The sequence below is a fragment of the Photinus pyralis genome, unplaced genomic scaffold (assembly GCF_008802855.1).
Source record: "Photinus pyralis isolate 1611_PpyrPB1 unplaced genomic scaffold, Ppyr1.3 Ppyr1.4_LG8, whole genome shotgun sequence".
Lineage (NCBI taxonomy): Eukaryota > Metazoa > Arthropoda > Insecta > Coleoptera > Lampyridae > Photinus > Photinus pyralis.
Genome location: NW_022170819.1, coordinates 8,840,462 through 8,866,028, shown reverse-complemented (window position 1 = coordinate 8,866,028; position 25,567 = coordinate 8,840,462). Strand labels below are relative to the sequence as shown.

At 38.3% G+C, this 25,567-nt stretch overlaps 1 protein-coding gene across 1 annotated transcript; it reads left to right on the top strand.

Moving 5' to 3' along the window:
• Positions 1-8,770: 8,770 nt before the first annotated feature.
• Positions 8,771-9,277, top strand: LOC116178367 (secreted RxLR effector protein 161-like). The gene has a single exon (XM_031497844.1). It carries the CDS (start codon positions 8,771-8,773, stop codon positions 9,275-9,277), a length of 507 nt encoding a protein of 168 aa, XP_031353704.1.
• The last annotated feature ends 16,290 nt before the right edge of the window (positions 9,278-25,567 follow it).

The window sequence follows — 25,567 nt, the reverse complement described above, 5'->3', positions numbered from 1 at the left end:
AATTATGTTCGTTGAGACCTTTCATTAGAGTACCATGAAGGATGAAACTAGTTCCACTCCCCCTCCCCACCCCTCCCCCTCCATCCAGTACTTTGATAAGAGGAGGGAAAGAAGGGCAGTAGTTGGTAGAAAGCGGTTTCTTTCGTTGAGACCTTTAATTAGAATACAATGAGAGATAAAATGAATATTTGACCTCCCCCCCCCCCCCCTCAGACCCCGTCGCTCACTGATCTCGAAAAAGAGTCGCCCATTTTCTAAGGTTTAACTTAGCAGCACTAAAGGCATGCGTATGCAAAATCTGAGATCAATTGGTTGTCGTATGTAAAAGCTATGCACGTTTTACTTTCAAAAACAGCATCTCAGGAAATAATTCGTGGGGGGGGGGGGGCCTTTATAGACAGCGAAATTTGATGGCCGTCTGGCACACCTTCAAGGTATAGGCTATCTTCTGCAAAAAAATTCGAGCACTCTAGGACCATTCCCCTAGAAGTAGTTCAAAGCGGTAGAAGTGGGTCCGGACGGACGGACGGAAGGACGAACAAAACGCAAACAATGCTAATTCTTAAAAAATGCGCTAAAAACACTCTCGAGAGAATAAACTTTTGTTTGATTGAACGTTAAAAATTAAATGTGCATTTAGAGCTGACGTGTCGTGAATTTAAGATCAAAATTGCATATTATATTAATAAAAATATCGAGTCATGCTCAGGTAGGGAACAAGATTATTGCAGGTATGAGTATTAATAAGCTAGAAAGCATAGAAGTATGAAGTGATATGGAATACAATAACCAAGTAAATGCGTTGATGCCATTTATGTTTCTTTTGAGTAGGCTAGCATCAATGAGAATGACACATTTAATTGCCACTGTCAATATCAATACTGGTAAAGTTGTCTCTATCACACTCATATAATGCTTATTGGGTTTCTTTATAGCTTAGTAAAAGGTTAGACCTGCCACAATCTTTTTGCATACCTGTATATGACTGTATGAACCACCTATAATGACCCACAAAATGCTAAAATGCTAGGGCTACTACTCAGATGAAATAAATAATCATGTCACTCCGGTATCCGGCACCACTGAAAGAGACTTCAAAAGACCACAAACACTAGATTTACAAACAAAATTTAATTGCACTTGTTTTCACAAAAAACTCGAGTTGCGAAAATTACTTGAGACTAAATTGACGGGGTCCGTAAACACACGTGACGAACATTAAACACAATTACAAACACCTTAAATCAAAGACTAAACCATATCCTACCAAAATACTATCTAAATTAAATCTGCCCTTTATAAAAAAAGCATTATCTCAAACCACTTCTACTTTCCTTTTTTAAAGCCGCGCAAATTTTTCCGTAAATCCACTATTTTCGTCGAACTATTAAAACACCTGCGTTATCATGTAAACAGGACGTTATCAATTATTGTCTCATCTGGACCCATTTCCTTTAAAACACATCTGCACATAAAAGATGAGTAATTGTACACACAAAAAAATACACCTGCAACTTTATCAGTTTACAATGTCTTGTCAAATAAATAAAAGCAATAATTTTGCATTTTTTTGTAGTAATGGCCTCATTCAAATTATTTAAATCAAATACGAACCATCGGCGGTGAAATTAGTTTTACTGATTAAATCACTGCTCGGCGTACGCTGTCCCCGACTACATTAATATTATTAGATGCGTTCGAATGATGGGAGTTTATAACGGCGACTCTCCTTCAAAGTTTAAATTGGATCACAATGCCCCCACACTCACGTTGCGCCTCCCCTTCCCTCCGACAAATCGTTATTTATGACCTTTTTGGTTGACCTCTACTTAGTTTTCAAAGTCGCCGCCAGGGGGAGATGACTGTGACTTCTATTTCGTTTTCAAGGTCATGGCTAACTGGCAAGTCAGATGACCTACAGGAGTTTTGGAAATCGTCTTATGGGATTTTAAATAGAGTTGAGTTACTATGTGCTATACAGGCTGATTCAAATTCGAGGGCCACCATAAGGATCTCGGAAACTTTAAGAGATAGGCAAAAGATATGGCAAAGTTGCGTATTTTGATCCGAAGGGGTGTGCCATATTTATCCGTACTGGTGGGAGATTTCCCTTTAACTGGTTAAATCGCAGACGCTGGCTTCCCGCGAACCAGATTTCTTGCTCGCAGTATACAGTATTTTCGTTGCACCCTCTACTCTTAGTAGTCCTACTGCATCCAGAAGGTAACGACATTGAGGTCGATGGTTGGTTTAGTTCCTGTTAGTAGGTTGGCTACCAGTACTGCTCCACCGAGCTCCACCCGCCGTAGGGTTTTCTTCAACTGGTAGTTTTAACTGCCCATTTATAAATAAATTTTCTTGTAGTTTTGGACCAGTTAGCGGCTTCCTCCTGGACTGTTATCAGTAAAACTGATTTAACTCGTAATGTTGTGGTGGGTCTTTCCTCTTTTAACGCCACCTGCGAGGAAATATAGTGTTTTGCAGGAGCCGCCCCTGCATCTCGATGTACCATATCTCTTAGCGCTTCATACTCTCGTAGGAAAACCTTGAAACTGGAATCCGGCTGTAGAAGGCGAACATTTGACTTTTCCAATTCCCCAGCTTCTCCTTTCAGTTGTCTATATTCCGTGTTGTTGATTCCTTGGTACCTTTTCTCGGATTGGCCATCTCCCAGCGATAGGGCAGCGTCTTGGGTTTGGTTAGAATTTTGTCAGCGCGGATTTGTTCGTGGTGGACACGGGGATTTGCATGGGCACTTCTTCTTCTCTGGCCACTTTGGTTTGCTCAGAACCCATTCAACTCACCGACTTTTGTAACGAAGCCCACCGTTTTCCGGTTTGAGTTTCATAACCGAAGTTAAGGCCACACTGTATATTTGAGCGGTCGACAGCTTTGTTGAACACCCGGTATCGAGAAGCGTTTTAAGTTTGGCACTTCGCTAAGGAGTTTCGGAATATATTGATGTGTTGTGCGTTTTCATTTCTGTTTAATTGTTTTGCCTTACCGTCGATAATTCACCGAAGTGAAGTGGTGTATTTATCAGTTTTGTAATCATTCCTGTAGGAATACTTAAATTATTTCTACAGCTACCGAACGCTATCTTACGAGGGAGGAGGATAGATAATCAATCATATTACGTTTTAGGTCCGTTAATTACCAATTAATCGACTTTAGTTTTCTAATGGTATACGAAAATCCGGGATTGAAACCGGCAAGGTCGTGCAGTTTGGGGACAACGCGCTAACCCATTACGCCGCTTTGCCTTACATTTCAACCTTAAGGAACAAAAGGGTAGGTATTGCTGGAATGCCGAATTTGGTGATTTCATTCCGACCAATTGGATAAGTATAATTAAGGATTAACATTTAAATGAGTTACAGAAAACCCGTCCACTTGATCTGGGCCTTATTTCAAAAGAAACGCGCTTAAAAAACGTGAAATCTGACATCGGTCCCATACTTTTCCGATATCAGGGAAAGGAATAATTAATTAGAAACAGTTTAATTTACTTGGACGTATCGAAGTTACTCCCAACCCGAAACGGACGTTTCGATAAATAGAAAACGCACTATGAATTGGGATATTTTTGGCTTTTGCATCTTCGCAGAGTGTAGGTACGTTTTGTAAGTACCTAATTTTTGAGCTTTGAGCGAACTCTTAGTGCGTAGTTAGAGAAGGGGGAGCAGTTTTTGCGATCTTTCGCCTCTTCTTTTCTTTTTGAAATACCGAAATCAGTAATAACAGTGCGCAACATTCTGAAATTCTACATCTAGATAGTTATAAATCGTGAAATTTTCAATGATTAGCATATGTTTAAACTTACAGCCTTTAAACATCGAAATTTTGAAGTTTTCCTTAAATGCAGAGAATGTTAAGCTCGAAAAGTCGGGTTTTAACACCAACGCAGAAATTTACAAGCGCATTCATCGTCGGACCATTTGGAAAGATCATAAACTCATAGGTCAATTACCGTTCACTAAATCACGATTCTATTGTAGAAAAATTGGGCGACACGCGGCTGAAAACACTTTTCAAAATGTTTACCGCAAAGCGATCGATAAATCACTATACGCTAGATTAATATGTTTTACGAAGTTGTGTTTTATTTAATGCAAAATAAATCAGTATTTACATGACTTATATGTCTAATTTATGTACTTAAAGTTGTGCGGATCATATTGTAGCGCAATTGTCGTTACCCATTTTCGTCGGATCGCTCGCAATAAATTTAAATTAACGTCCGATTCCTTTTCATTGCAAAACGCGCTCGAAGTTCTTAATTGAAATTTGAAGGCGCCGTTAGCAGTAAGATTTCAAATTCGGCAATCAACGTCAAATGGAAATTTATTAAAACAAAATATCGTTTGAATTTTTCTTAATTTTCGAGCAATAATCGTAAATTAACCTCCTTACACAATTTATGGGAGAACTCTACGCCAAACTCACCCGTTCGAAACTCTCACGTCTTATTATTTGATAGTTTATGCCTCATAGACCTGTATCTTTATATTTTCTTACAACTTAATCGATTTGTAAAAATCCATTTTACGATGTGTTTCCGTGTTTATATCTTTTTTTTTTACGATTATTAAAACCTTTAACGTGCAACTTTATCACTTTCATAACGTTTTAAAGTTTTCAGGAGGGCATATTAAAATTATATACACGTATTACATAACGGTACAATTTGCATAACAAAAAAAAGTTACATTTGAATACAATTTAAAATAATAATCTCCATAGCAAAACCTTTCAATGGTAGATTATACTCAAATACAATACCTCGGATCTGTACTATCAACAAATTATAAGCGTCATGGTATGTTATATTTTTTCGAAAAGCAATTCCAACGCATGTTGTTTATTATTAACTTTATTGTCTCCTAACAAATAATTGATACCAACAACATTTTTAATTGTTATTAATCTCAAAATATCGAATAACTTAAATGCTTTTTCAAGTATTAATCCTAATTAACAGTTTCGTTTGGAACTCACTGTTTACTAAAATTTGAACCACATCGGTAGTGTGCATAAGCAATGGTATACCTGTTCCAAGTGGGTGCCAAATCATAAAAGCTTAGTGAGTATGACTATGATCTAATTACCGAACAGTTTCGGAAGACCTCTAAAATCTCTAAATATCACTATAAACCTACGATCCCTTGAATTCTCCTTACCTATATACCCAGACCTTGACCCAGACCTCAAATCTCTATTATCTGTGTTAAATGTCCTGTAATGGGAATTTGTCTTCTGTTGGGCATTCAACTCGCAATGAATTTAAAACCACACACCACAACAATTTGGTCAAATTGGTAGCACAGTTTTCCTTTGTTAAAGTAATAATGTTAATTGCCATTTTAAACAAAAATTATATTAGAAGTTGGCGTGTTTAAGGATGCATAAAATATTCTGTCGGTCCATTTTGTAGAATTGTATTCTTTTTCATAAAAAGAATAAATACATGTTCTAATTGTGCTTTTTGGATATATTAAATAACTTTAATAGGTTATGGGCTCAGATTAATAAAATACTTTGAATAAAGAAATCGCACGTGGAAGTCCAAAAGTACAAAGTCGAGTCGCGAAGTTTTGTTTGTTGTAGAGTTTCGTCATTACACATTTTTTGAAGAAATGGATCTGGCGAAACACATCAAACCCCTAGCTGGTGAGGCAGACTGGCCAATTTGGAAGAGAAAAATGCGTGACTTGCTGGACTATCATGAGGGTGTCCTGGACGTTATTGACGGAAAGCTTTGCAAACCAGAGACTTTGTCAGATAACGAACAAGATAAAAGAGTCAAAGCTAATCACAAAAAGGCAAGTGGTTTATTTCGTAAGGCGAATAGTTATGCAAAATCCATGATATCGAGCTCAGTGACGGACACAGTTTATCAAAAGATTATGGATAAAGACGCAGCGCATGATGCATGGGAAGCGTTAAAATTGAATCCAAAGATCAGCTGTTTAAGATATGCACAGAATTTTTTGCGTTCAGTTGGATTAATGGAAAGGATGTTTCAACCTACGTTGCTAAATTGAGAAATTTATGGAATGAGCTCAACAATGGTTTAAAATCCAAGGAAGAAAATGAACTGCCTGGTTTACTCCTGTTTGTAAAGTTTTGCAAATTTTACCAGACGATTTCGAGAATTTTAGATCTAGTTGGACGTTATTGTCGAAAAACGAAGAAAAAACTTTTGATGAACTAGTGACCCAATTGTGTATGTACGAAAGAAATTTCAGAAAGGTCACAGACAGCGCCACTGGAAAAGCATTGTTTGTAAAAAACCGAAAATCCAAAACATACCAAAAATCAAAGAGGTCAAAAGAAAATGATTCCTGTAATTATTGCAAACACAAGGGACATTGGATAAAAACGTGCAAAAAGTGGATTGCGGATGGACGACCACAGAAGAAAGTACATCAGACCAACGTCGTGGATTCCAATGTAGCCCTTTGTGGTGTGAGTGAAGATATTCTTCAAGTGAAAGAGACTTCATCAGGATGGTGGATCGACAATGGAGCCACAAAGCACTTGACGAATTCTCCGGACCAGTTTGTTGAGTTTCACGAATTTCAATCACCCTGCGTCATAAAGGCTGCTGGAAAAGAAGTGCTCAAAGCCATTGGAAAGGGAACGATTGAAATTTCTTCTTTCACTGAGAAAAGTACTCTAAAAATGGTCATGACTGATGTGTGGTATGTTCCAAAGATTTCAAGAAATCTTTTCTCTGTTTTAGCAGCTCAAGATAAAAATGAAAACAGTAAGTCCTACTCCACTGTGACCAAGTGCTGGTTAGAAGTGAATGGAAAAACTGTCCTGTGCGGAGGTCGTGAAAAAGGCGGAGGGCGGTACAAGGCATCCATCGAACCAGTGATTCCTGAGAAAGCAGAGGGAGTCAAATCGCAGAAGTAGAAAACTCAATGCTGCAACTCTATCATGAAAGATGGGGACACCAAGACAAGCGACACGTGAGAGAGATGCTCAAAAGAGAGTTAGGCATCACCGTGAAGCTAGTGTGAGCCCTGTATTTTTGGAAAGGCGCATCGCTTGTCGTTTGGTACTCGAGCAACTGCAACGACACCTGGTGAACTTTTTTCTGCTGATGTTGTAGGCCCATTTTGTGAATCCTTCAGTAAAAAACGATTTCTTGTGATTTTTAAAGACAATTATACAAAATTTCGTTATGGTTTTGTGATAAAACATAAATCAGATGTGCGAATTGTGTTAAAACAGTTCTTAGGACACACAAAAACCCTTGGGCACAGCATTGGAGAACTACTCAGTGATAATGGTGGTGAATTCGACTGTGAAGTGGTTAAGACCATCCTAGTGGAGAACGGAATCACTCGCAGACTGGCAGCGCCCTACACACCAGAGCAAAATGGAGGCAGTGAGCGTGAGAACCGAACAACAATCGAAATGGCTAGAACCTTCAACTACTAACAGTGAAGTTGATTTTCCAGATTCTATATGGGCAGAATTGGTAATGACAGCCATTTACGTGTTAAATAGAACAAGAAAATCTTCAAAAGAAGGGGTAAGTCCTTATGAACTGTGGATTGGGAAGAAACCAAGGATAAAACATCTACGAGTTGTTGGATCTGTCTTGCTATATTCACATACCTGCTGAGAAGAGAAAGAAGATGGACAAGAAAGCAATCAAAGGATTCCTCGTTGGATATGATGGTGATGAGCGTTACAGAATTTATATTCCAAACGATCACAAGGTCATTCTTTCCAGAGATGTTCTATTTCAAGAAAAAATTAAAGAATGTGAAAGTCAAGTTAAGTTTCCAATAAAAGAAGACAATGAAGGAACAGAAGATGACAGTGACGATGAGCTACAAGTGGATGCAGAAGAAAAATTTAAGACGGAAAAAGAAGAATATTTTCAGAAGAATTCTGAAAGAATCTTGAGGGATAGATCGATCTTGAGGAAACCCCAACATCTGGAACCATATTCCATGTTGGTGGAGGAGTTTGTAAATCTAGTGACCGAGGATCCTGAGACGTTTGAAGATGCCCTAAAAAGAAGTGATTCTGTAGAGTGGAAGAAACCCATGGATCGTGAAATCGCTTCGTTGAAAGAAAACCAGACCTGGAAATTGACACATCTTCCACCTGGTGCGAAGGCAATTCAATGCAAGTGGGTCTTCCGACTTAAGAAAAATCCTGACGGTAGTATCGACAAGTGCAAGAGGCGGCTAGTCGTCAAGGGGTTCAGTCAGCGTCATGGTATCGATTACAGTGAAACCTTCAGTCCAGTCGCCCGGATGGGGACAATCCGATCGATTCTTAGCACTGCAGCAAGTGAAAACATGAATTTGATGCAATTTGACGTCTCTACTGCATTCCTGTACGGAAATCTTGCAGAAACAGTTTTCATGAAACAGCCCCAAGGATATGAAGATGGAACCAACAAGGTCTGCCAACTCAAAAGAAGTCTCTACGGTGTCAAACAAGCGCCAAGATGCTGGAAAAAACGTCTGGGAGCTTTTCTTCATAAACATGGATTCAAGGTCAGTAATGCTGATCCATGCTTATTTATTCGAGAAAGTGATGGACAAAAACTTATCATTGGAATTTATGTGGATGATGGTATCGTAGCTGGAACAGACTCAAGCTAGAAGTTTTCATTGGTGAATTCAAAATTTTCTCGAAAAATGCAGACTATTTTTTGGGAATTGAAATACAACAAGAAGAAGGGTTTATAAAAATTCATCAGAAAACTTATGCAGAAAAAATTTTGGAACGTTTCAATATGTCAGATTGCAGACAAGTTTCAACTCCAATGCTCAAGGGTGAAGAATCTTCCACATCAGGGAAAGTTAACCAGGCGATACAATTTCCCTACAGGCAAGCAGTAGGAGCACTGATGTACCTAATGCTCGGCACAAGACCTGATCTAGCGTTCAGCGTAGGATACATCTCAAGAGTCCTTGAAAATCCAACTCAAGAGGATGTTGTACAAGTCAAGGGAGTTTTTCGGTACATCGCAAGGACTTTGAACTTTGGGATAGTCTACTGTAGGAGAAAAGAAGAGGCTGGAGTTTTGGAGATCTACAGTGATGCTGATTTCGGAGGATGTACGAAGACAGGCCGTTCAATCTCACGAGTCATCGTGAAATACTCAGGAGGAGCAATTTCTTGGTTGAGCCAACGACAAGCAGTTGTAGCTACATCAACAACTGAAGCTGAAATCATAGCAGCAAAAGAAGGAGCAAAAGAGGCAGTTTGGCTGAGCTCTTCAAAGAAATCACAAAACTAAAAGAAGTTCCTGTTATTCAAGTTGATAATACCGCTGCAGTGAGACTGGCTCAAAGCCCGGAGTTTCATCGGAGAACTAAGAACATTTCTATCAAACATTTTTTTATACGAGAAAAAGTAACTGAGGGAAAATTAGGTGTCAAACAAATCTCTACAGAACATCAAGTAGCAGACATCACACGTCTAAAAATGTTGTGTGTGAAAATGGGACTTTTATGATGTGGTTTCTTTTGTGTTAAAATGTTAGTAACAAGGGAAAGCGTTAAAGTAAAAATGTTAATTGACATTTTAAACAAAAATTATATTAGAAGTTGGCGTGTTTTAGAATGTATAAAATAATCTGTCAGTCAATTTTGTAGAATTGTATTCTTTTTCATAAAAAGAATAAATACATGTTCTAATTGTGCTTTTTGGATATATTAATAGTTATTTATGCATCAAGGGCATTAAGGCGATATTTATGCCGAGGGCGACAGAGCCCGAGGGCCTCCGGCCCGAGGGAGTGTAAGTCGCCCGAGGGTTAAATATTGAGTAATGCCTGAGGTGCATACAACATTTTATTTTTCATCATTCCAAAGAATACATTTCCAATATACAAATGTCATGATTATTGTTTGCCCAACATTAATGTGCTCCATACGAATCAAGTTGTATCTTTTTTATGACATAATATAACTCCGTCAATCAATTTGACAGGCCGTTTGAGGGCATAATGAGATGACAATCCATTATGCCCTCTCATTATGCCCTTGGGCGTAATAGACTGCTTCATATATCACATATGACAGATATGATTGACATACAGGGTGTTTTTTTGGGAGCTTTAGTTAAAAGTTTCTGGGAAAGTAAAATAGGTAGGTTTTTGAAAATTTGTACTTAGGAGTTACTCTGAAGGCCGAATCGATGTAAAATATTTTCAAAATGGCCGCACTTCCGGAAACACCGGAAGTAGATAGTAACTTCGTTATTTTAAATGGCACCCCTATTTTTTATTGCATTTTTGGATTCTATGTGAAATTTCAGTTCTTTTGATACCCATATGTCGATATCTGCCATTTATGGTTTTTAAGTTATTTTGACTTTAAGAAAAAAATGGCGGATGCAGATGGTACCTTGATAATTGATTACTTGAAAACGGTTGTAGTCATGGCAACCTATTTTTATCAGTGAATAGAGAATGAATAGGGCTTTCTTTTAGTGCACTTAAAACAAAGTTAAGTTGCGTACAACCGCACCTATGGAGATCCAAATTTAAGAAACTTCAAAGTCTATAAACTCAGTTTTTTAAATGGAATGACCATGTTCTAAATATTGCATGAGATAGAGAATCGAAATTGGCATATTTTGATATTACATGTTCCTATAGCTATCTTTAACAGTTTCTGATTTATTCCCATTTCATTGAATTGATCTCGGAATTGATGCCATTTTTTTTTCGCATTTTCTTTTTAGTAGTTGGCCATGATTTTATAACAATCGAATTTTAAACAAATCAAGGAATGGATTCTTTAATACCATTGATTCTAGTTCTAGTCTAAATAATTCATTAATAAATAACTCATTTATTAAGGATATAGGACGGAAAATTTTTGAAAAATCTAAACAGAGTCGTTCAACTGAATTTCTTAAACAAGTCTGGAAATTAAGAGAGGTAATGTGATATTTGTTCTAGCAACAATTCCATACCAAAAATGTTTCAACGAAGTTTTTTATATTTTGCATTGAATTTAATATGTTAATCTTGCATTTGCAATTCAATTCATTTTCTTAAATATTCTCTAGTGAGCTTTGTATCACTTGTGCTTCAACGGTTTGTAGTGCATTAGGGGTACAAAATTTCCAAAATTCATACAATTTCGTTCCAGTTTTTGAGTGAATGTACGGAAAGCACGCGCCGCGATTCTGCCCATTTCACCATAAATAACAATTAAATTCCAAAATAGGTGAAACCACTGCGAGTCATTTTTCGATTTTTGAAAAACTTATGTTAACCTATCACAGTGGGTGATGGATCAGTGTCACTAGATTTGTTTAAAATTCAATTGTTATAGAATCATGGCCGACTACTAAAAAGAAAATCCGAAAAAAATAGTGTCAATTCAATAAAATGGGAATAAGTCAGAAACTGTTAAAGATAGCTATAGGAACATGTATAGTCAAAATATGCCAATTTCGATTCTCTATCTCATGGAATAGTAAGAACATGGTCATTCCATTAAAAAAAACTGAGTTTTTAGTCTTTGAAGTTTCATAAATTTGGATATTCATAGGGGCGGTCGTACGCAACTTAACTTTTTTTTAAGTGCACTAAAAGAAAGCCCTATTCATTCTCTATGCACTGATAAAAATGGGTTGCCATGACTATAACCTTTTTCAAGTAATCAATTATCAAGGTACCATCTGCATCCGCCCTTTTTTTTCTTAAAGTCAAAATAACTTAAAAACCATAAATGGCAGATATCGACATATGGGTATCAAAAGAACTGAAATTTCACATAGAATCGAAAAATGCAATAAAAAATAGGGGTTGCCATTTAAGATAACGAAGTTACTATCTACTTCCGGTGTTTCCGGAAGTGCGGCCATTTTGAAAATATTTTACATCGATTCAGCCTTCAGAGTAACTCCTAAGTACAAATTTTCAAAAACCTACCTATTTTACTTTCCCAGAAACTTTTAACTAAAGCTCCCAAAAAAACACCCTGTATAATAGGCAAATGAAAAATAAAAAACTTTAATATCCTTTGCAATGCAAAATAAGTACAACTTTCCCGATTAAAATATCACGTACGATTACGCGACTGTTTAATCTTCAGTGTATCTCGACTATACGAATTCATCTTGAAACTTGAGCTAAAATAACTGTTACGCGGTCTAAGATGCCGCACCCGCCTTCCATTTTGAAGAAGATTTGAAGGACGAGGATTGGGGTTTTAAGGTATGAGGATCCCGAATCCAGAGCACTAAGAACTGAGCACTGAGAACTGAACACTAAGAACCGAGCACTGAGCACTCTGCACTGAGCGCTGAGAACTGAGCACTGAGCACTGAGCGCCGAGCACTGAGCACTGAGAACTCTGCACCTAAATAGTTTAAAAAGCGACTAAAGACATTAGCTCTATCTCCAAGAATTGATCGAATTTTGGCGACCACTTGTGTTTTGACAAAGAGATGCCCAAATCGCTATTTCGCTATACGGTCGAAAGCCATATCTAATTTCATGAACTATCGCGTCATATTTTCAACCTTTCAGACTGGCTATCAAGCATTTCGATTGTTAGATAAAGCTTCAATTTGAGTTCTTACAACCAGGTCAGAATTAAACCGATAGGTATACCGGGTTTCATCACCAATCAACCAAAGCGCCCCCAAAAAACATGTTAAACACCAAACAGCTGTTAAGAACAAACGCGTGCAAGTTATAAATGAATGTGTGAGCTACTACGAAAAATTAAACCTATATTCTATTTCAGTCTTGTACCTTTGTCCGCATTCTGTATATAAATGAGATCTTACGCGAGGGAGGTGGGTCAGCGACATTGTCTGGAACGCGGAAAGGTCTGACAAGGTCGTGGCCCGGGTCCAACCGGACACCATATTTTCTTCTAGCAATTTTACCTTTCTGCGTCGATTCCTATTCTTGTCGCTCGTCGCCTTTATGATGCACTCGCCTGCAATCGGAAAATACGTGACATTCCCAATTTGATGCGTGTGGTACACATTTTATTCAATCAATTTTCGTAATTTATTGCGTACCTACGCCCATCTTACGTGACTAACGTTAATATGATTAATAAAATTTTCTTGGCGTGTAACGCGAACGCGGTGGTCCCGTGTATGAAGTGCTGCAATTATGAGCTGGAAAATAAGAAAACGAGATCGCCATTTAAGCACAATATGAATCGTATAATAACAAGTCAAAGACTTAATTGTCCGCTACTTTGGTATATATTTAGAAGAAAGTATGCCGAACGAACTAATTGCACGTATTTAAATGGTTTTCAAAGTTCCTGTAATTACGACATCCATAGAGGCTACTTATTTTCTACGAGTTCCTTGGGAAGACTGCCAAGTCCACTATTTATTTATCAGAATAAATCAGAACACCTTACAGCTATTTACCAATACTGCACTTATGCTCTTTATCTCTTTTGTACTGTGCTAAAAAATCACTGGTAGCGAGGGTAATTGGCTGTTTGGATCTACACATACCTTTTGTTCTGATTCAGTTTTCTCAGTGATTTCACATCTACCATAATCCTTTTGAAATATTCAAAATACCGAACACGATTTATTGGTCTATCTCTAAAACGGTGGTAATGGGAGTTTGTTAAAGAGATACAATACAACCCTTAATTTTCTACACAACCGAACGATTATCACCGTACCTCGTGAAAGGAATGACCTTCTGCACATGAAACAAATTCGGTCAGCCCTCCAACAATATTTCGGGAAAATCAAATAATGAAGTTGTACATTGGAACTTCCAGTGGGGAAGCGGCAGTGCATTAAATTATTACGCGTATCAATTGTTCTCTGAACGTAACCTTTTCCAACGATAAATTTCTGTATTTCGATTGTGAGCAAGCAAAATTCTTACTAACATAAAAGTGTGTTATTAACGGGTTTTATAAATAAAAAAAAAGTTTTTATAGAATCAAAATTTTACCCAGTACTTGTTTTTTTTTGGATACAGAAGGTTAGAACAACTTTATTATTACAGGCCAGTCACCTTTTCTTTTGTTTCACTGGCAGTAACAGTACCACACTACATTTTTTTAACAATAGTTTTTTATGGCAAAGAAAATATACTGGCGCGCTTAATTAGTTTGTCCTTTGTCGAAATACGGTCGTTTGATTTATGCTACTACTTTCATGATAGCCTTCATTTTATCCGATTGTACAATAATCGTTTCTTTATTATTTTGTATTAACTTTATTTATTTTTTATTTTATTGCCTTTATTTTATAGTGGGTGGAGTGTTAGCCATTACCTACTCTTCCCACTCAACCTACTATACAATCACAAATAGCCATGCCTGACCTAGGATTCGAACCCAGGACCCTTGTAGCCAAAGTTATAGCTACTCGTAAACTCATCTGAGCTGCGCAGGTCGGTAATATTAACCAACTGCTAAAGTTTGCGGATTCACAATGGAATTTTTCCCGCGAAACTGTTGTAATCACTCTTTCTAACCCGAATTCCGGATCTCTGTTTACTTTCAGCTGTACGGTTAACGAACCCGTTATCCGAAGCCAAATGATTTTTTTAACTTTTTCTTTGTAACTGCAAAAGGACCGGATTCTTTTTCAAAACATTTCCGGATTACTTACTCGCCGAGAATCTCTCAGAGAACTAATTTACTTATTTCGTGTTAGTCTCCATTTTATCAAAATGAAATTTTAATGTCAGAGCCCTATTTAATGTCTATCTCAAGTACTTCAGTGTATTCGCCATAGAGATAGACGCGTTTCGTAAAGGAAAAAATGCACGCATGAGATTATTTTCATGGCAAACGCTATAAGTGAGGCATTTGATGGCAATTTGAGAGCAGTTTGCATCCTGTTACAGAGCTTTGCCGAAAACTATAGCCATTTTGTGTCGTCAACATAACTTATAGCCTACTCTGTCTAGATTCTGCAGTAAGTCATATACAACAGGACAGTTGTAACGAAGCACCTATTTTCAGCCTTGAAATTACCAGTTTTAGTGACCACTTTGTAGATCAACACCCGGTACTTAGAAGCATTTTCAGTTGGTCGCTTCGTTATCAAGGTTGTCACTCCGAAAGTATCTAGTAGTTGAAGATCGAAGATAAAGGCAATTGATTTAACTTCTATAGATGTATTTCAGCCGCCGCTACCGTAAATTACACTGCAGTTAATCCGCCGTGTGTAACCGTTCCCGTAAGAATACTTATTGCTGTTACAGCTGCCGAAAGCTCTATTGTCAGAGAAGAACAAAAAGAATCCATATTAGGTGCGTTAATTACCGCTTAATCGACTTTAGTTTTCTAAGGGTATACGAAAAATCAGCATTAAAACCCGCAATGTCGTGAAGTTTACGGACATATCAACGTGATAGGAGACCCCGCCGTTTGAACTCACATTCCAAGGAATATAAGGGCATTTCTGGCCCGTAGTCGGTTGAATGGGTTACAGACAACCACCTCCGGTTAAATCGAGATTGCATCTTTTAGATGCGCTCCTAAAAAACATTTTAATTTTGACACCAGTCCCGTATTTTTAAGACGTCTGGGAAGGACTTAATTAACTAAAAATGGTTTTAACTTTCGAGAGCACGCCATCGAACTGGAAAAACATACGCTTCCCCATGGCATAGCCGAACTTCATTAATGTAGAGGGCATCCTTTGCATTTACTGGTTATCCAGAACGTAAGAAATCTATTGCATGTTGCAATTTTTTGCACTGGTTTACTGAAGCGTAAGTTTAACCGAAACGTAAAATCTTTCTGCCTTTAGTGTTGAACCGTATTTAAGTCTTTCGCATTTTCTACCGAATCCGATTATTCACTGCTCCCGCTTGGAGAAATTGATGTACGCTTTAAGTTTGTTTTAGCATTCACCAGTAGCCGCCCACTGTCGAATTACCTGGAGCTTACCATCGCCGACCGCATTTTGTTCAAAAGCAATAGAGACCGAAAACGGTGGCGCGCGAAGCACTCTTCCCGCGGTTTCGTGTCACCAGTCCGTCGTCTTCCACCGACTACTGCCACGATCACCGTTTACCGATGTTCCATTTTCTTTCCTTCATTAAATTCCATTTTTTTAATTATACCCTTCATTTTTTGTATAAAGGAGAACCGAAGCCACCAAGGTGCGCGAGCTTCCGGCGAAAATTTGTCACACAGTAGTGGTAATATCCCATACCTGCCAACACTTTATTTAGATTTAGTTTTAATTACTTATACTTGGCAGAACGGCATCGCATCGCCTCGCGCAAACCAGAATCGATCTTATGTAAGAAAAAATTGATAGGGGCAGTCTGTCGCGCGATAATCCAGAATTAATTGGTTATACGCGACCAAACGGCTGATTCAGATCCGCTATTACTCAGGTCATGAGGACTGATTACTCAGGATTTTTAACAACTTAAAATTATGCGTTAAGTCAAAAAAGTTCTTTACAAAAAAATTAATTACGCATTAGAACGGGAGAGTTCGCGAGCGCGATGCAAGAAAGTAATTCAATCACCGCCGTTGGGCGAAATTTCGTGTGGAGCCAGTAGCGACTGAAAGAAGAATTTTTCGGTTTACAAAGAGAAACTATAACGGTTTTGTCTCTTCGGATGCATGTTGGGTTTCCTATGAGTCATTGATTGTTTGTCCACTATTGTCCAGTCGTGCTTGATTGTGATAAAATTTCTTCGTTCCTATTATTTTTCCCGGCCACTTTTCTTGAAGATATTGTCGTGTGGAATATTTCAATTTAATAAAGTAAATCTGGGGGATGTATTTACTATTAAGCACAAAACTGGTTTATTTTACTTGAATTGTGTTTCCGTAGTTGTGGTTCCTTTTAGAAGTGTGTGAGGAAACAAAATCAAGTAGGGGAAATCCCGTATAATGGTAATATTTCCCCCAGAATTTCCTGTTGATTTCGCCCCTCCTAATTATCTTCCCCACCAGATCTCAAAGACCTGTGTCCGTCCAGTGTTTGTAACTTTTGCTTCTACCTTTACCGGTGCCTTTTCCAAGTAACCAGCCCTACTATTTACCTGTCTTTGATTCCTTTATAATTTGTACCCTTAGCCGTCGTTCCATTACCTGTGAAACCTTTGTTGACCTGCACCCCTGCCGCTCCCTATGTTGAGTGTGCTGCTGTTAGCCCTAGGGGGTGAATAGTAATTAGCCTTTGAGGTGAGTGACTGTTTATATTGTCATTAAAACAACGGATCTTTCAACCCTTTATTAAAACGTGTAAGCAGTTACCTCTATTACTCTGACCGGTTCCAATTCCCGAGTAATTCCAGTTCCTAGGTGTACTCCCTAGTGAACGGGTTACTACAACAAGTATTCCTTAAGTTACCAGCTACTCTCCGTACGTTCCTACCTGTCCGTGTCTTCACAACAAAATCGGAGCGGGCTTCCTGGTTTCAAACGAAGTACACATCCGTAGTATATTCCCACCGCCCCATCCTGCATAAACCGGGGGCACATTGCTCCCGTCTACGTTAATCATAAGGGGCTGAAAGCATTCACGTGAACGGTTAGTTTGTTTCTGTTGGAACACTCACCCGGCCGGTTCTGTTGGTTACCCCGTTCGGGTGGCGCAGCCCTCAATGCGTATCTGTTTGTCTTTCCCCGCATCAATTAATTTTTTAATTCTAGCCAGCACTGCACGTGGAAATTAACAGACAGTCCGCCACGAAACGGCATTGACAGCGAACCAGCTGATACGCTGGTGCCCACTAAGCACCGACAGAGGGCAGTACTCTCCCGGTAAATACGAGGACTGCTCCGGAAATCTTTTATTATTTTATTTTTGTATATATTTTTATTTAGACAATACACTTTTAATTTTCATTGCTCGCCATTATTTTCCGACGCTACTCGAGGCTGTGGGCAAAAGCCGGATCGAACTCAGAGTTGCTCACAAGTGTTTGTAATTTCGTCATTTCGTTTGTTTAATCTTGCATAAATTACCTATTTATATTTATGTATTTAATTGTACAACGTAAAATTGAGGGTTAAAGTGTAGGCACATCTGGTCATTTGCGATAAGAGATTCTGATATCATGCGAAAGTTAATTGATTTCAACGAAAATACATAATATGATGCTCATAACAAGAGATGCAGGTGGACAGCGTTGTGCGCATTACTTTCGGCGTAAATGGAGCCGCACGACGTATTTGTTCGCAGCGTAATTGTAATTGGCGCATTAATTTGTAAATTCCGGAGTAGAAATAGTGTTCCTTTAAATACGGGAGACAAGGAAAAAAGGGAACTGGCTGGTTCGCGACGGTTAGTAAAGAGTGTATGGTTCTTAACGCTATTTTTCTTCGCGCAGTTCACCTTATTTGATTAAATAAAGACGTAGCTTGGTGTTATTAAAATAGTTCTGTCCAGAAGAAAGAGAGAGTAAGAGAATAAATCTTTATTTCCATGTATCACAACGGAGCACAAACAAAAAGTATAGCTTACGTAACAGAAAATTTTCTTACGTGACACATGGCAGGTACCTCCGAGCAATGCTGTGTTGAGGTTACCTTCTATAAAAAATATAACACAGTAACATATCAGTTGCAGGAACTACAATAGGTACACTCTATAGAATAAGCAATTGATTTAAACATAAGTTGGATGTACCTATTTAAAAAAAATAATAAAAATAAAAAATGTTAATTCATAAGTGCTTTTTAAGTGACGTAGTGGAAATCAATTTTTAGTAAAAAGTTTTTCTATTTCATCAAAATGTAATGTAAACAGCCAATTTTTTTAAATTCTTTATGAACTTGGTCAAGGTGTTTGCGTTACTAACTTCAAGAGGCAGCTTATTGAAAAACGATAAAGTGGTGTAACTGTAAAATCTTTTAAATGCCTCACACGTGGGTTTTAAAAGTGCTACACGAGTTAATTTCCTCAGTCTTGCCGAGTGAACCTCCTCATTTGCAGTTTTTTGGCCTCTCATATAAAAAATGCGCAGGACTCTATATACATACAAATGTCTGATAGGATAGCTGAAGTTGTCAGAAGTTTAAGCGTGTTGTCAGTTTCACGCAAACAGTTAGTCAAGTTGATGTAAATCCATCTTAGTGCACCGTGAAGCCTGCTGTTGAGGTTCTTTTGTTAAAAAATTTCAAGTTATACCGTTCGAGCAGCCACCTATAATGTTCATAATCGTATTCAACAGACTAGTATTTTTGGCATCAAGTTTGTGTGTTAAAGGAAAGTCAAATTCTGAAGCTGTCAGCGTTCCTGTTTATCGCAAACTTGTTGACGGGCAGATTATTAGGATTTATAAAAGAAAAGATAAACTAGCTAATTTTAAAGGTGTCTTATCGACGTCTGCGTACGGGGTACCATGGTTTTCTTTCAGAAGTTCTGTTCTAACGTTTATTTCATGTGTTTTGCAATAAATGTTTGCCATCGTCAATCAATTAATTGTGTGTTTATTCGAACCCGTTGTGCGATCCGGATAGAGTCTTTATGTCAGATTTACCTTTTCGTATCCATTTCCGGTGTTAATAAAAATTCGTTTGGCAGTTATTAGTTCGCACGTGTTCGCATTTTGGTCGGTGACTTTAGTTGTCAAAATCTCAATATAGGTTAGGTATTTTCAAGGTCATTTGATTTTTGAAGGTTAACTTGTTTTTTAACGCGATTAGAAATGCATGTTCCTAATTGCACTGTATCGACAGATACTCAATAAAAATACTGCTAATACCTGGACTTCATTCCGTCTGCCAATTGTTTCCATTGCCCACTACTTGAGCAGTACGGAAACGAATATCTACAAGGTATATTACATGGTTTTATATAACAACTGGCCCAAAAGGCACGGTAAATTCATGATAATAGTAAGTATGAAGTTGTACTGGTAAAAAATTAACAAGCTGCAATTGCACAAAATTAAGTAATTTGCTCACAAGTGAGGTGAGAATCGCCTTTTAAGTGTAATTTCGCGGACTACCTACTTTCAGTAGGAATGACTTTTTAATTGAATCGTAAAACACTGGAATTACCTTTTGTACAACTACGACTGTCTGCATCGTATTTTTGACGATTGGTAATCACGCATTACCTCTACACGCAACTACAGTGATACTAATTAAGCTTTTCGCAATTTATCAGATTTCATAAGAACCTCGCGTGTACCGACCATCATTGACAACGACCCATTGAATTATGTTCCCGTTTAAAAAGCTCCCGTATGTAAATGTTGCAATTCCATTACCTAATCTGGCCAAGAGCGCACATATCTTTTAAGATTAGAACCTTAAAACATAAATTATTCCGGATATACGGATCTCAATAATAAAACCGAAATTGTAATCAAACCGAAACGTTTCCCATAGCATTTCGAAGTTGAACGACTCAATAAATATGTAAAATCGCAGGTGAACTAAATTAACCAAAGACGACACCCCCCACATTTTTATGGCATTTAGCTGACGACCCATTTTTTTCCTCGTTACAAACACTGTAAATGGGTTTTAACAAATTGGAAACTATTTTAATTACACCGTTTACATCCACATAGCAACATTTGAAGCTGATGGTGAAGATTACTATCGGCGTAATTAAAGTAAGATCGAATTTTTCTAATTGCCTCAGACGTAGGTACTACATTAATATACGTTTCGTTCAATAATGGACGGTTAATTAAACTACAAAATTGAATTTAACAACGCTGACCTCTCTCTTCGTGCGTATGGATTTCGAAAAAATGGCAGCATCCAGTTTGTAATTTATATGTGTAATCGAGGTGTATTAATAGAAATAAATTAATGGCAAAAATACGCGTATAAATTTGATGTTATCGTCTATTCCACTTGCTGGATTCATATGGATGTGACAAAGTTGGATGTAATTACTCGGGTAACGTATTTCAAATTTAAATACACGCATTCTCTCTCTCTTTCAGAGTTTGGACATAAAGTTGTTGTGGACAAGACGAGGACCCTTTAAGTACGTCAATTTCTCACCTAGCTGAATTCTCGTCTCATTTAAATGCGTACTTCACCACCACTTAGCATTTATTTTTCTAACAGCTGTTGTATATTTATCTTTTCTATTATGCCGCTACTCGGATGACCACTGCCTTATTTACATAAGCATTACGCGAAAGCAATCTGGATCGCGCGGGATGACCTTTAAGGTGGGAACGAGTTAACAACATAATATTTAAAACGGTCCAGTTTTAGGCGTCTGGAAAAATCGCAACGTGGAAATGGAACCACCTCTCAAAATTTGAAAACAAAGCTAGCTGCAATAAAATGACAATTTCAAATGTTTGCCTTCAAATCCAACAGTATATGATAGAAAATAGTGAAGGCAGCAATAAATCGGTGAGCACAATGCAACAACCCCCTTGGTAATGATCCCACAATTCGCCAATTCGGTTGGTATTATTCCTCATTTCATATTAGAATTATTGTGCCACTTCGTACACATGTTCTCTAGATGTATATTGGAGTGATTTGAATCGCAGATTCGGAAGTTTTAGAATTGAAAATGGCCTAAATTTTTAAAATGGCGGCCAGTTTAAGGCAATATATTTCTTTAGAGAGATTTTACGCTTAGGGTGTTGTTTTCGGAGCTTCCGAGGGTAAAAATGACAAAAATAATACTCAAAATTAATTTCTGTGTCTTTTCTCATATTTTATGATATATCTTAACGTACGGCAAGATTCGACACTTATTTTTTACTCGTAGGTTTTGACCGATTCTTGCATTTGAGGTGACTTTTCCGGGATTCTTTTGGATAACTAGAGCGCAGCAATTTATTAGTTTACTATAGTGGTCAGTGGTGAATCCTGTCGGTGTTCCGTAGCAGTTTTGCCCTGGATTACGGTCCTGATAGCGTGTGAAGGCTTAGGCCGCCAGAGAGTTGAGGTGGATTTTATTTATTTGGTAGATATCATTGTCATAGGATCTGCCGATTTGGCTAAATTTCGAGTCCCCGCAGTCTTTGGTTATATCCACCGAACTGGTTACTGAAGATTTGATTGACTAAAGAAATTACCTCTATTACCGGAAGAAATTCGTTAAAAGGGCGTAGTTTTAAAAATTACGGTGGTGGAAATTAGGTCGTTCAGAGATAGCCGTGGGGAATTACGCGACAAGCCACGAAAGAGTTCGCGTTAACGCGACGGTAGAGAGGATTGCGTTCGTGGAGAGCCGCAAAATATTACGCGCGAAGACGCGATAGAATACGGTGGACGTCACGATAATCAAACAAAGTCAAACAACCGTAAGTCTGCGGGAAAAAGAAACCAGTTTTGTCCGTCGGAAAATTAAGTCGAAATCGAAAAAGGGGTCGCGTTGAAGAGCAAGAGAACAATTCTTCATGCAGAGGGCACTTTGTACGTCGCGGATCGTTAGAGCACTTGCGTAGTACCGCGAGAAGTTAAGGCAATCATCCTATAAAGAACCAGGGGCGGATTTTGGCTTATGAAATATTAGTGCTAGAGATATTTGCGGCGAATGAAGCGTATAATCAAAGTTTCCTTTTTCGTAGTTTCCCTGCGGGGAAGAAAAGCTATAACTACCAGACTTTTCAGTTTAAAGGAAAAGTGGTGAAAGCGGAAATTAGTCGTGGATTACGGACAGCGGAAGTCTTAAATCGCCCGGATTTGAACTCCTTGACACTGGCAGGGAGGCGGACTAAAAATAAACCGTCATTCAGTCGCTTGCCTGCCCTTATATAGTACGTTTTGTGCTTAATTGCGTAACCACTAAACGGCGCCTTAAGTTTTCAAACCTATTTCAAAAGCCAGAAACGTCAGAACTGAGAAATAAGTCATAATCGGCCAAAAATCCTTCCACAAACACCCTTCGCCCTCCAATCTGCAGCGCTATGTTGAGACCAACTTGCCGTTGTTTATTAGGCTCCTACGACACACTGGCCTGTATAATAGGGTTATTCTTTTCTACCCTTACACCAGTAAGTATCAGATGAGATGTTGTTCAGTGTTTCCGAATGTTCTTGAACATTCTAGAACAAAACACATCATATTTCCCGGAAATGTTGCGTCACATGCGCCTCTGTTCTTTTGTCGCGGATGACTAATCTTTCACGGTGCCTTAATGTCTATCGGGATTTCTGGAATATTAGAAATTCGAATAGCGGAAACCTTAGAAACCTGGAAATCACGGGAACAATAGAATCTATGGAACGTGCGAAATCCAACAGGAATCGCGGATGTAGTAGAAACTCAGAGTTTGAAGGTATGATAGCTCACATTGTATGTGTGTTTTTGGTTTAATTGTAACCTTGCATTCCTTTGGTTATTTTAAAGTTTGACCGACTATAGAATTACACCATTCCTCCATTTTTGTAGATTTGGCGGAGTAACAGACAATGTCGATAGGACGAAAAGACGTAAATGTAATTGCTCTTGCTTCTTTACCAGCTGCAGTGTATGATTTAGCTTGGTCACTACGCTGCCTATCTCAGTCAAAATATGTAGCGGGCCTTATCGTCTGCCCATCCAACAACCCAAACCCTGAACTGAGAAATGCAGGTGACATATCTCTTCGTGAAACTCTGCAGAATCCGAGGGCATTGGAGCATATTTTACCTTCTAAAATGAAAGTAGACAATCTTAATGGCAGTTGTGGTATCTTGCAGGTTGAAAACAGTGCAAAATGTCACCAGAATTGCCTCAATAGGAGAAAAATTGTAGCGCCTGAAAAAGTCCCTGGCCGAGGCAGCCGCAAACGCTAAAGATCGGCACAATTCTAGTGTTGAAAACAGTAACAGAACTCGTGTCACTCGATCATCAGTGCCCCTCGCAGCACCGAAATCCATCAAATGTGTTCTTTGTCTGGAAGAGGGAAAATGGAGAGCGTCACTTTGTAGTGCATGTATTGATAAAGTGGTAGAAAAAGGTCACCAGGAATTGTGCACATGACACTCGACTGCGATCCTAAGGGTCTCTGGTTCGAAACCGGGTTCGGACATGGATATTTTTACATCAGTTCATGTATAGTGGGTTGGTTGCGTTGGTAGAGCAGCCTTGATTGAAACACCGCCCACTTAAAAATAAAGAACAAAAATAAAATGAAATAAATAATATTTATCATACAAGACGACAAGTAAGAAGTAACTTTCACTAGTTGGTTAGTTCCTCTTTATGGTCGTGTATAATACAAAACTGTATTTTATAGAAGCCATATAAATCATTATAAAACTTCTGGAAATTCCGAATTTAATTTGAACGTCAGCTTTCTCCGCCGTTTTGTTTTTTGTTCTGAACTTCATTTTATTTCATGCTGTGCATCCAATCACTTTATCTACTCTTACTGTTAAAGAAAGATTTAGCCTACTCAATCAGACATATGAAAATGTGCGGTCTAGGACATTAGGGCGCCGCCGAAAGGGCGCGACCGAAAAGGCGCGGCCGTTAGGGCTATATATTATATTTTTTAGAGAATACTCTATCCCGCGCCCATATCTCCTCGCGCCCTTATGTCCCCGCGCCATTATGTCCTGCGCCCTTATGTTCCGCGCCCTTTTGTCCTTGCGCCCTTATGTCCCCGCGCCCTTATGTGCCGTGCCCTTTTGTCCCCGCGCCTTTATGTCCCGCGCCCTTTTGTTCTCTCGCCCTTATGTTCTCGCGCCCTTATGTCTCGCGCCCTTTCGACGGCGCCCTAATGTCCGGCTCCGGAAAATGTGCTATGTGCAAAGGCATTGATGACGTTTGCAGATCTTATAAATTCTACGTGGGGAAATAGCACAGCCTCAGACAACCGATTTCCGAGGGAAAGTATTGTCATACTTACTTTATGAAAGTAAGTCCGACAGGGATTACGTTCTGACTAAAAAATCAGCGGACATTCTGTAACAATTTGTACAAATAAAATAACTTTCTACTGCAACTTCTAACTCCCAAACAAATTTTAATGCCCTCTTCTTATGACTGTCTTCTCTAAATCTGAAAATAAAATCCTGGAACGCTGGTTTGGCTGCGAACAAATAAATACAAATTTAAAATGAATATATTGAGGAAAAAAAATCGATTCCTCTTTTTCTTACATCTTTTTTATTTACAAACTGGTTACGGATATGAGGAGTATTGTGGGTTGTTGACCGTGGCCACGTTTGCTTCTACTTTATTTCCCTTATTTAAATTTCAATGAACAATATGAAAAATATGGAATTTTCTACGCAATATAAATACACACCTTATGGCTAACGTAGCTGAACCTACTTCAAGGAATATTCTCTTTAAACTGAATACACAGTCTCCGCAAGAATGACGACAACCAAAATTCCTTTGGATGGGTTCAAATGATAATTATTAAATTCGTTCCATGCAATCAATTTACACCGATAGATACTTTTAATAAAAATTTAATGCAATTTCCTTAAGGAAAACTGATCATTATTTTCCATACAAATAAAAAAAGATTACGTTACCTTAGTTACAGTATTTTCTAGAATCAGTGGTTACCCCCGGGTACAAACGGTACTGCCCTACCTTGAAAAGATGGCGCCTTACACGTGGACAATATAGAAATGAAAAATCTCTTTATATGACTCAACTTAAAATTTTACACTCAAAATCTCGTAGTTTAAAGTCGATTTTATCAAAAAACAGTA